The following is a 13,302-nucleotide window of genomic DNA, read 5'->3' on the forward strand; positions in this document are numbered from 1 at the left end:
TATTGGTTAATAACGTTCAGAATGACGTAATTCAATTACGTGATCGTATGTAAGAATAGTGTTCTTAATAATTATATTATAAATTTAAAATAAGAAGTAGTGTTAGTCTAAAAAATAAAATGCCCGGTGTACTCGTTTTAAGGGTGACGTGTTCGAAAATTAAACTCGCAAAAATATTGCGATTTAAATTTGCGTAATTCTAGGTGGTGGACGCCCCTGGCTAGGTGGTGCGATTACCTCCGAACGGTGGCCGGCAAGAAGTGGATGAGGAGAACCGCAGACCGGGCTCAGTGGTGTGGATTGGGAGAGGCCTATGTCCAGTAGTGGACAACTGTGGGCTGTTGATGATGATGATGATGGTGGTGGTGGTAGGAAGTGTTCTAAGTCCGCACGGGTAGTTCACCATTATTAGTCTATTACTGCGTGAAGTAGCCATACATTCTGGTTTGAATGAAGGGAATTGAGTATAACATACAATTTGAAATTTCCTAGTATTTTTACTGGTTGTAGGGAGGTATGCAAGCCCGCGCTGATAGGTACCATTCTGTATATCTGCAGTGAAGCAGTAATGCGTTTGGGTTTGAAGGGTCGGAAAGCCGTTGTACCATAAAACTGAGACTTAGAACTTATGTCTTATATTGGATTGTATAATTTACGTTGTAGATATCTATGGACTCTGGTAACCAGTTAACTCAAAGTGGGACGTCAGTTCGTCCATCTATCTAAGTAATAAATTTAAATAAAAAAATCGGGTCTCAAGGTGGGTGGCGGAATGCACGTCGTTATCTTATAACAGCTTATTAAAACAGGAAAGCGTGTATGTATAGAGATTGCAACAACGGAACCAAATATGTAAAAAATGATCCTATTCCAAGAATTCGTAACGCGTAACATAGATGCATGCGTCATTTTATAAAATTGGTCTGTCGTACGAGTGCCCCCGATAACGGTATGGCAACAAGCTGTAAAGGCGTTGGCTTTTCTATACTAATATTATAAAGAGGAAAGATTAGTTTCTTTCTTTGTATTGAATAGGCTCCGAAACTACTGAACCGATTTAAAAAAATATTTGACTGTTGGAAAGCTACGCTATCCCCGGGTGATATAGGCTATATTTATTATATTTTCAAAAAAAATAGGGATCCTTACTGAAACTCCAATAATGTAACCCAATGTGTAACAAAATTACCTAACATTCTTTACATCGCGTGCGCTACTTCCCAAGCAAAGCCGGGGCGTTCTGCTAGTATTCGATAAAATTCTCAGCTAAAATAGTTAATGGTTTTATAAGAGCGTTTATCGAGTTAACCGTTCCTTAGCTAAGGTTTGAGAATTTGAGGGTCAAAAGGCTTTATAGTTTCAAAAGGTTAAGATTCTGGGGTTGTATTTACTATTGTTAAATTAATTCGTTCGAGTTGAATTTGAATGAGCCGAAATTAAAATTAAATTTATACAATAGCTTTTCAAAAGTATAAGAGCAAATAAAGTCCATTGTTTTTCAGATAATTCTTCAATTAAAATTAAATTTATACAATAACTTTCAAGAATATTAGAGAAATAAAATCCGTTGTTTGTCAGATAGTTAAATTAACCCAATTCAGGTTCGTGGAAACATCTACTGTTTATTGGTTAGGTGTGACTTCAGGCGAGGCATACCTATCGACCTAGTCATCATAATATTTATGTCTAAGTGCTAAATACATTCGTAACCTAAGAGATATTCAGTACAACTTGACATATTACACCACGGAGCGAAATTGGTAAATTACACAGAGACACGTGCCTGTCTGATCAATACTCACAAGTCGGTACGGCGACTGACTGGCGGGGTACACCCCAAAACACAGCTGTTTCAACACACCCTCACCGGGTTCGTCAAACCCTCTTCTCCCCTACACACTGCGCGCACCTTGTTTTTGTGACAAAGAAGTATTTTTACCAAAAATAACAAACTATAGATACATCTAGTAGGCTTTGCTCGTAAAACAACTGGAAAAAATGTTTTCTCGTAAAACTTATGCCTCTAAGGAATTGTCTCTTAGAACAGATTCACAGAACACGACCACATCAATAAACGACGGATATTCTGAACAACAGCAACAGCAGTATGTGACGTACTTGAAACAATTAAAAAGTGAATTTGACGAACGCTGGTGCCAAAAACCGAAATACTCAATAGAATTTTCGGAGTTGGAGCGCATCAAGACTCTTGGCACGGGTGCATTCGGTAGGGTGTTTTTGTTGAAGCACACGAAGAATAATAGATTATACGCAATGAAAGTTCTAGAAAAAGAAAACATTGTAAAGATGAAACAGGTCGAGCACACACTTTACGAAAAGCGAGTTCTTGAAGCTATTAGATTTCCTTTTACCGTCTCGATGGAGTTTAGCTTCAAGGACAACAGTTACATCTATTTCATAATGCCTTTCGTGCCAGGCGGTGAAATGTTTACCCATCTGCGTCGAATGAAAAAATTTGAAGAAACACTTGCGAAATTTTACGCTAGCCAGGTCATTTTGGCTTTAGAATATCTTCATTTCTGTAATCTTGTCTATAGAGATTTGAAGCCTGAAAATATATTAATCGACAGGAATGGTTATCTGAAAATAACAGATTTCGGATTTTGCAAAGTAATGCGCGGGAGAACGTGGACTCTGTGCGGAACACCGGAATATTTAGCACCCGAATTAATCCTTAGTAGGGGCTATGGTTTTTCAGTTGATTGGTGGTCTTTCGGTGTACTAATGTTCGAAATGAATGCGGGATACCCTCCGTTTTATTCAAACGAACCGATGAAGACTTACGAGAGCATCGTAGCCGGTAGATACCGATGTCCGTCTAGTTTCAGTACGGATCTGCGAGACCTAATCCGGAACACCCTGCAGGTAGACATAACTAAGCGTTACGGCGTCATGAAGAACAGTGTTTTGGATTTCAAGAATCACAAGTGGTTCAAGGGCATCGAATGGGACGCCATTCTCAACTGTAAAGTAACTCCGCCTTTTGTGCCGAAATGTAAATCGCTTCATGACACGAGCAATTTCGATAAATATAACGAAGAACCAGTTGTTCCAGGCTCATACTGTCGCTTCGAATCCGAATTTGTCGATTTTTGACCTTTAAGACCTCTTCTAGGTTTATTTATTATATTAATACGCTTTAAATGTTGGCCATGCGTGATTTGAATGCGTGATTAAAAGTAAGAACATCCTTATCGTGTTTCCTTGTGATCGTTTTGTTTGGAGTCAATTTGAATCCATAGTGGGGCACGTGCGGACTCCCCTCCGCTAATGATACAGAATACGATCGCGCAACACTTTAAGACTGACGAGAGATGCACGCGACTGCGTTGATATTTTTAGATTGACATCTAACACAAGTAGTTGAAATATTTTTGAATGCACATATCGTCTTCTCGCATTAAAACTGTCCAATCTCAAATCTTACTAATTTTACAGGAGAGCGTTTTAAAGGTTTAACATATAATATTTTAAATATTAATCATCTTTGCAACATTTATTTTTTATTTTTTACCAGTTACATTATCTGTCTTTTAAAGTAAGATAAAATTATGTATTAATTTTGTTAATAGTAATCAAAATATAGGTAAATTAAAAAAAAAAAAAACTAAACTAGGCTCTTTTGACAGTATTTTTGAGAAGAATACTGGTGATACCAAATGATTCCGCATATTAAGTCAATTTCGAATATTTTTGGAAATTGTACACTTTTAATGCGAAAAGGCGATATTACTTTCAATTTACACTACTTTTTCGTTACATAGGTACGTAACGTTTACAAAACACGTGCAAGACACATTTCTAAGGAGCATAACAAATTGACGTGTGTACATAACATGAATGTTTTTTTTTTTTTTTTTTTTTTTTATTGCCCTTGTAGGCAGACGAGCATACGGCCCACCTGATGGTGAGTGGTTACCGTCGCCCATGGACTTCAGCAATGCCAGGGGCAGAGCCAAGCCGCTGCCTACCGCTTAATACTCTCCACAAGCCTCGTTTGAAGAAGGACATGTCATAGCGCTCGGGAAACACCGTGGAGGGGAGCTCATTCCATAGCCGGATGGTACGTGGCAAAAAAGACCTCTGGAAACGCACTGTGGATGACCGCAGTGGCTCCAGGTAGTATGGATGAACTCTACTCCGGTGGCGGGCGGTGCGATGGTAAAAACGAGATGCCGGTATCATCTCGAACAATTCCTCAGAGCACTCCCCATGGAACATACGGTACAAAATACAGAGGGAACCGAAGTCCCTCCGCAGACCCAGAGGTTCCAAACGATCCGTGAGACCGGGATTATCGACAATCCGAACGGCCCTCCTCTGTATGGAGTCAAATGGAAGAAGCTGGTATTTGGGAGCCCCGGCCCAGAGATGGGAGCAGTACTCCATGCGAGGCCGGACTTGTGCTTTATAAAGCAAAAGCCTTTGTCCAGGCGTGAAGTACCGCTTCGCTCTGTTGAGGACTCCCAGCATTTTGGACGCCAACTTGGCTTTGCCTTCCAAATGACTCCGAAACTGGACATCGCTCGAAATGTCGACCCCAAGTATCCCAATACTCTCGGAAGGTTGCAGGGATACTCCTTGGAATTGCGGCGCCATGACAAAGGGGTCCTTCTTCGCAGTGAACGCGCAAACTTGTGTCTTTAACGGGTTGAATTGAACCAAGTTCAATTCACCCCATTTGGAGACTCGCCCCAGAGAGTTCTCCACTTCAGACACAAGCTTTGATCGTCTCTCTTGCACCACGCTCCGAGAGAGACTCTGATGGCCGATATATCGCGCATCCCCCGTGCTGTCATCCGCATAGCAATGCATGCCATCAATAGACAGCATGTCATTGATATACAGGATGAAAAGCGTGGGGGAGAGCACCGAACCTTGTGGAACGCCAGCGTTAATGGTCATGGTATCAGAACAGTCACCGTCTACAACGACCGTGATGCTCCGCCCATCCAAAAAGCTAGCGATCCACTTGCAGAGACCCTCGGGGATTCCGTAAGATGGTAGCTTCGACAGAAGTGCCCTATGCCAGACCCTGTCGAAGGCCTTCGCAATATCAAGGCTCACAGCAAGAGCCTCGCCCTTGCTCTCCAAGGCTTCAGCCCACCTGTGAGTAAGGTATACAAGAAGATCGCCAGCTGAGCGACCGTGACGGAAACCGTACTGTCGGTCACTGATCAGCTGGCGATCCTCCAGATACTTCAGGAGTTGTATATTAATTATTCGCTCCATCACCTTGGAAAGCAAGGAAGTTATCGCGATAGGCCTGTAGCTCGATGGGTCCGACCGGTCACCCTTCTTGGGGATAGGGTGGACGTGGGCAGTCTTCCATGAAGACGGAACCCTGTTAGCGCAATAAGAGAGGCGATACAAACGCGTTAGCGCAGGCGTCAGCTCAGGGGCGCACGTTTTCAGAACCACTGCAGGGATGCCGTCTGGCCCGCTCGACTTATGGACGTCCAGGAGTCGGAGTTCCCGCCTGACTGCACACTGTGTAAAGCAGATCTCCGGCAGGGAACTATCACACCGGAGGATGTTCGGTGGTGTGGCACCCCCGTCGTCCACAGTCGAGTTCGAGGCGAAGCCGACGTCTCCTAGCATCATCCCATGCAACGTATGCGGACCGCTTGAGGTGTGCAGCATCCCTGCTGGCATTGTTATACCAGGGTCTGCTGCGACCCCCAACGGGCACTTCAGAGGAGGGAATAAACAATTCCATCCCCTGGAGCACCACGTCTTTAAGACGGTCCGCACAGACGTCAGGATCAGCAGAGGAAAAGCAGAACCGCCCCCATGGGTAGGATGCGTAAAACTCACGCAATCCATCCCAATCTGCTGACAAATACTGCCAAACTCTTCGATACCTGGTCGTCGTTCGACGACTAGGACGAGAGAGTGGTGTGGCAGCACGGATAAGGCAGTGATCAGACGATCCAAGTGGAGCGTCGACCACCACACTGTATCCGGCTGGATCAGTGGTCAGCAGAAGGTCCAACAGAGAAGGCTCGTGCCCCTCAATATCTGGGACACGGGTGGGCTGTGTCACCAGCTGGGAGAGGCCGTAGGCCAAGGCGAAATCGTAGGCAGTCCGACCCGGGAGGTCAGTGGTTCTGGACCCCAACCACTCTTGGTGATGAGCGTTAAAGTCTCCAAGAACCACCACCTCCGCAGATGGGTACTGCTCAAGCACGCGGTTAGTCCCCTCTTGCACATGCTCTATCAGAGCTGAACCTGCATCACTGCTGTGGGACCTGTACAGGCACGCGTAGACTCGGGTACAGCCCCCGTGATCTACGCGCAGCCACAAGAGGGACAGGTCCCGTTGTTCGAGACTTCGTAGACGGCGACAACAGACATCAGCCCGGACGAATACACACACCCCGGCTTTACGCAGGAAGTTGTGCTCCAATACGTAGCCGGGGTATTCAAGGTACGAAGTATCATCCGGAGCAGATATCTGCGTCTCCGTCAGAAAAAGAAGGGCAGGCTGCGCCGTCTCAAGATGGTGGTGTACGGCGTCGAGGTTGCTATGTAGACCCCTTACATTGCTGAAATCCACATTAAATGTGGAATGGGGAGTCGCCGACAAAACCCTTTTCCTTTTTCGAACTTTCATTTTTTTTTATTTGGAGAGTGGGATTGGGCGGGGTAGGATGTTCGAGGCGAAATCGTGACAATACCTGAATAAAGCACGGAGCACAGTACGTGCTCGACCACGGGTTGCGTGAGCGACCGACGCAGGGCATGGAAGGGCCCCCAGTCCACCCTGCGTGCGATCGCCGGGATCCACTCCGGTCTCCGACTCCGGCACGACGACCGCACGACAGGATTTTACACCGGTTGGCGGGACAGCTTCCCGGGGCGGAGTTTAGTAGTGACACCCGGGTTCAGGTCCCCAACTGACCGGCGGGCGGCGGCGAACACCGTTTCACTGGGTCTCCCTATACCCCCGTCAAACAATCACGTCCCGCGAGCTCACACGCACGTCTGCTCCGCATGTTCCAGGTATCGCCAAGATTCACCCCCAACAAGGAAGAGGAAAGGGTAGGAATAACACTGGCTCTCCAACCCACACGCCGGAACACAGCTAGGCTATTTGGCGGCGGACTCTAGTTGGAGGGTGGTCGCCAGCCAGTCGGACAAGTCCTACCACCGATTATGTATTCGGCTCCCGTTTTGCACCACCCAGGGGTTACTTGTAGGGAATCGCGGGTTAAACCTACGGAAGCGGGAAGCAATCAACCCCCATAATGTGACCCCATAATGTGAATGTGTTGGTGACCCGAATACATTATTCTAAAATTAGCCTGAAATTAACTACAACAACATTATACGCGGTTTTTGTTCTATTGTATATTTAGACTTGGCAATTTAACCGTAACAATCTTAAGTCCATACTGTTTTCTTTTAATAAATAAAATGATTTAGTTATGTTTGTATTAGAGCTTTCTGTCGGGAGCTACGCCCGCGTGGACAACTTTTTTTTCAGATTTGCTAAGTGTTTTAATCTGTACGTGTACGTGTCTAATTTTTCTTTGATATTATGTTTTTTATTTTATTGTTTATGTTGCTTAGATGGATGGACGAGCTCATGGCCCACTTGGTGTTAAGTGATTACCGGAGCTCATAGAAATCTATAATGTAAACGCCGCCACCCACTTTGAGACCTGAGTTGTACTCGTAGTCTCTTTTTTTTAACAGTACAACGGCTGCCCCGCCTTTCAAACCGAAAGGCATTACTGTTTCACGGTAGAAATAGGCAGGGTGGTGGTATCTACCCGTGAGGACTCACAAGACGTTCTGCCACCAGTATAGTGTCATAGTTCAGTGATTTTGTCAAAAACGTTTTAAAATTATATACGAAAACCGTTTATCGGTTATTCTACTAGTGATTTAACCGATTTTGATACGGTATCAAAATCGGTTAAAGATTAGGAAGATGTAAGCTAAAAAAGCAAACAGATACTTTGTTCCATTTAGAGATGTTTGCTTTTGTTCTGCACGTTCGTGAGGCGCTTATTCGATAGAGTTGCAACATAGTACAATAACATTATTGTTACCATATCAGAGGCGATATAATACCATCAATGCACTAAGAATCGTTCTATAACTGCGCATATTTAGCTTTACTTTACACGCGTCGTCGAGATTCACTTATTTATACTACAGGTAACTTCATTCGTTCTGCAGAGAACATTGACCCCTAAATTTAATTGATACAACAGAAATAATGAATTCAAAGAAACGATAACCTCGTTTGAGTTTTAAAAACATTGATGATAGGTGATTGACTACCAGGGATTTATCTATACCGCTATTAATGCGATGTTTCTGAGCGATGGTATCCATTATCCACACTATTAGATCGGCAGCCCCTTTCTTCTTCACGATGCTATCCCAATACAATACTTTAACCATAAATAAGCAGATCTGTTCTTGCTTGTCACCAAGCGAAATAACTGCTCTACGCTGGCAATCCCCGTTTACTGCCTGAAAATGATTCTTTAAGGGAATTGTTGCCACTGTTTGGTTTGCATTATTTTCCTTATTATCCACGTATACTGATTTACTAAATTTAACAAGTTAAACATTCCAAGAAGCAATGTAATAGTAATTTTTATTTACAAGAGCTTTTATTGAGGCTAACGAAACTGCGAAGCACCGCTTTTTAATCTGATTTAATAATCGACAACGCGTTTAACGTTGATGAAAGCCACACAAGAGGCTGTTCGAGCGATGCAGAACATAAAACACGATTACGTAAGCGCAAGGGCTAGAGCATGAAAGCGGCGGGCAGCTCTAAGGTACTTATCGAGGCTATTGATAGATTGCGTCAAGATAAAATTAAAGTGTGTGGTTAACACCTATTTAAAATTCAACTCGCTAAATTATTATTTTGTATGTAATATTTCGTCTAATAACGACATTAATGTTATCTTTGTTTTCAAGTTTTAGATTAAATTCGTTTAGGTTATTCATTTTCAGATTCATGCAGGGCGAAACAACGAAAATAAAAGCAATGTAACTATACTGAGATCTTAGAACTTATATCTCAAGGTGGGTGGCGCATTTACGTTGTAGATGTCTATGGGCTCAAGTAACCACTTAACACCAGGTGGGCTGTGAGCTCGTCCAACCATCTAAGCAATAAATAAAAAATAAAAAATTACGGTACTTAACGGTTTTCAAAAACTGTTCAAACGTTTATAAAACAATACGTACATATATTATTATTGTGTGGACGGTTTAATATAATTTAGCTTTTTTTTATTGCCTTTGTAGGCAGACGAGCGTACGGCCCACCTGATGTTAAGTGGTTACCGTCGCCCATGGACTTCAGCAATGCCAGGAGCAGAGCCAAGCCGCTGCCTACCAAGCTGAGATACTTTTGGTTTTATTCAATCTTAACTGAAAATTGGTCAAATTAGTCACATAGCCACACCTATTAAGTTCCTCTACTGTATAACATATTCATTATAAACTAATGAAAATACAACATAATAATATATTGAATGAACGTCTACGATTTGGGTCAGTGGCGGTGCAGAGGCCGCATTCGATGCAGTGAGAGGCAAAGGGCGTGATGAGGGGGTCGCTAAAATAGGGTACGAACGACGACGGCGTGTAGTTATATGATTGATATTTAAGAGAAGGAACACTTCGAAAAACCTACATTCAATGTTTTTATTTCGTAGTCGCCATTTTCGTCTGGTTACACAAGGTATTGGAGTAAAAGAATAAATAATACACTACGCAATTTTATATGACGCTGACAACTAGATTTAAAATTTAAGGATGGAAATCATCAGTTTTTTATTAGCCTAAATAGGTAGGTAGATGAAGTCACGATTAGAAATCTAGTATAGTAGGATTCTACAATACAGCAAAATGCTGCATAATTGTAAGTAGGGTACGTACGTATACGTAAATACTGCACAATTGTAGGAAGGATACATGAGTGGTCTATTATCAAAGGTGGCAATCTGTGTATTTGGACAAAAAAATGTTATTGATATGGCGATACAGATTGATTTGAATATAATCGTCTCCTTCAAAGAATACGATTCAAAATCTGCATTAAATAAAGGTTAATACTTAACCTGTTATTTATCTAAGATGTCGTCAGAAGAGTTTTGTGACTACCAATGGAATACAAAGTCAATAATTCGTTTTTCTGACTTACCAATAATTGTCCAAAAGTCACATTGCCGGCTTTGATAATAGTCGACTCACATATGTCCATTCCCAAGAATTAAATTGCTCAAATTCAATTTTGCCACAATTAATGCTGTTCGCATTAGATATGGGTCGTACTAGGTAAATCAGATACTAGGTCCACCTGTTCCTAATCTTAAGAAATATCTAATCCAAATACCTAATCCACATAATCTTCCTAATCTCTTTCACAACCAATACTTAACTTAGCAAGCAATCTCAATCTGCCTATTCCTAATCTCAAGTTCTGAGTTTGTTACTAGGATTTGATTAATGTGATCGTTGGATCATTATTGGAATGATTAGGATTAGGTATTTTGGAATTGTGAGATACGTTGTAACGTGTAAGTGATAAAGTGAGTGAGATAGCGCAGGAACAGGTGGGAGCGTATGCTGAACATCCGATTTTATGTTATAAGAAGATTAGGTGGAACAGGTGGATTATACACATTGACAAAATGGGATTAGGTGCAGCCTAATCTCGTTAAATACCTAATACTCGGGTCTGTTCTAATAAATCCGACTCATCTCTAGTTCGCATGATGTTCAGCGATATGAGTTAATGCCACTTTACCATTCAATAGTTCTTTTTGCATTATGCATTACATGCACACGTATAATCCTTATTTCAATTTTTTTCCATGAAGGTTCGATGACCCCAAATGACAACCTCTAGTTAGATCTACTTAGCTATAATCGTATGAGTGAAAAAAAAATTTTACCCAGTTTTTTTTTTTTTTTTATTGCTTAGATGGGTGGACGAGCTCACGGCCCACTTGGTATTAAGTGGTTACTGGAGCCAATAGACATCTATAACGTAAATGCGCCACCCACCTTGAGATATAAGTGCTATGATCTCAATATAGTTACAACGGCTGCCCCACCCTTCAAACCGAAACGCATTACTGCTTCACGGCAGAAATAGGCAGGGCGGTGGTACCTACCCGCGCGGACTCACAAGAGGTCCTACCACCAGTAATTCATTCCATACGCGTGCGTGAAATTTAGTTTCATTTCGGCAAACTTTCGTGAACAAATGTAAATTAGACGGACATACCCATTAAGGTAGAATGATATGGAACTACAACTATCTGGTAATTAACAAAAATTAATTAATTGAGTTACTTATACATTCATTTTAGTCTTTTATTTAAGTGACAATTACAATTATGAAACTAATAGTTATTTTCATATACATGCCGAGTATTTTATTGCTTTTGTTGATTCTGTATACACAATAATTATAAGTGAAAGAATATACAAGAAGCGAATCAAAATTACTAGGACAAGTCATAGTAATAAGCAGAATATTGAAAAGAATACAAATACAAATAATCGTAGTACCAATGGAGCATAATTCGGTACTGGTAAGAAAATCGTAGACAAAAAAAACTCAAAATTCCCATAATAATAAGCTGTTTTTAACTGCAGCAAGGAAAAATAGTTTCATAGAGATACGACACCATGATGACTAATATAAACCACGCTTTGTACCAAGTTAATCAAAATAACTTCAGCTTTGCCAAAGCCGAATATTATGTCGGATTTAGTGAAAAAATTTATTACTGAATCAAATGAACTTCCCACGAGATCACTTGCACGCGATTTTAGAAATCTCTATGTTACTGGATAACCGTTTTATTGTCTGTTACTTTTACTTTAACCAATTGACAGTGATGAATTCATATTAACGCATTATTATAATGCAAAACTCATTGTTGCCGGTATGTTATTTATTATGTTGCCAAATTTACGAAAATCATTTAATGTTAAAATATATTCATATGAATACGTAGTAACTGTTTCCGTTTCGGCTCGGCCTTTATTCAACAATGCATGTAACGGACGTTTTTAAAAATTCATTTACTCTTCGCAACACGCGTAACATAGGTCATAAAGCTGTATTTTCAACGGAATTCCAAACGAGACACCGACCGCGGGATGGTCCTACATTTTTTTTACAACAACGTAAATTTTAGAAGCACGTTGAGACAGACCTTGGTTACTCAGAGGAAGTAGCTCTTCACTTGAATAACAATGTGAAATAGGGCTTCAAAGCACCCCATCATTTCCACGTTACTACAACCTTCAACGTTCGTACTAACGTTTCATATACCTCAATCATTGGTCGGGTTATAATACTTAGTATGCATGACAGCGTAGAATCGACAATGAGGTTCGAATACGAATGATTTATGGCATTAGAACAATGTTCGCCAAAACTATGGAGTGACTCCACATATGACTGCATAAAACTTTATTCATGCATATTCTATCCAGAGTGACCTGTTCTAAATATATGTTTATTGATCACGAGTAGGGCGAGGCTAATGAGCCAACGACTCGGAAAATGTGAGGCTATATTGAGGATTTTATAAAGTTGACACGGAGCGTAATAATGCGGTCAAACGATACTGCGTTTACACACATATTGTTTTTATTTATTTAAGTGATAAGAATTAAAATGATAACCGGATTTGTTTGTTTTTTTTTTAAACACATCCGCCCACGTTAATTATTCTACTTGTATCGTTGTCAACGTTTGAATAGGCAACGGGCATTTTTACGTTGCACTGTGTCTAATGCTATCGTTGCTGCGCCATCATTTTTTGAACCTTAAACTTAGTGGCATAAGGTTTTAAATTGTTTTGGGAGCGATTGAAATGGAATTACCTGGTGGCGTTATCGTCCCCCCCTGTATCCGGAGCAGTGACGCTCGAGTGAGCACATTTGTGCACCTGTGCACCTGTCATTTGCCACGTACCTATGTATTTCTCGAAATCAAAACCATAAAGTCGGATCTTATGTTCCCCAACAATCAGTCGCCTTTATACATCGTGTTTTTTTTTGGACTGTTTGTTGGGGTTTCACCTTGAACTGTAGTTTATAGTTATTTCAATAAATTTTATTCTAAAAATAGTTCTATGGTAGATCTTTTACTGGTGGTAGGACCTCTTGTGAGTTCGCACATGTAGGTCCCACCATCCCGCTTATTTCAGCCGTGAAGCAGTAATGCGTTTCGGTTTGAAAGGTGGGGCAGCCGTTGTAACTATACTTGAGACCTTA

General features: G+C 41.4%; 2 protein-coding genes and 1 long non-coding RNA gene across 6 annotated transcripts in view; 2 read left to right on the forward strand and 1 right to left on the reverse strand.

Moving 5' to 3' along the window:
- LOC134198741 (uncharacterized) overlaps window positions 1–13,302 on the forward strand; it is a 434,518-nt gene that overhangs the window by 208,235 nt on the left and 212,981 nt on the right. The gene's annotated exons all lie outside the window — the stretch shown is intronic.
- Window positions 1–13,302, reverse strand: part of LOC101736598 (leucine-rich repeat and calponin homology domain-containing protein) — a 76,379-nt gene that overhangs the window by 58,010 nt on the left and 5,067 nt on the right. The gene's annotated exons all lie outside the window — the stretch shown is intronic.
- On the forward strand, window positions 1,813–3,211 carry LOC101740078 (cAMP-dependent protein kinase catalytic subunit alpha). Its single transcript, XM_038021831.2, has one exon. The coding sequence runs from the start codon at window positions 1,999–2,001 to the stop codon at window positions 3,115–3,117; it is 1,119 nt and encodes a 372-aa protein (XP_037877759.1). The 5' UTR covers window positions 1,813–1,998; the 3' UTR covers window positions 3,118–3,211.

Source organism: Bombyx mori, chromosome 4 (assembly GCF_030269925.1).
Source record: "Bombyx mori chromosome 4, ASM3026992v2".
In the NCBI taxonomy this organism is placed as follows: Eukaryota; Metazoa; Arthropoda; class Insecta; order Lepidoptera; family Bombycidae; genus Bombyx; species Bombyx mori.

Excerpts from the sequence above, each read along its gene's own strand:
- LOC101740078 (XM_038021831.2), top strand. The coding sequence starts at position 1,999 with ATGTTTTCTCGTAAAACTTATGCCTCTAAGGAATTGTCTCTTAGAACA.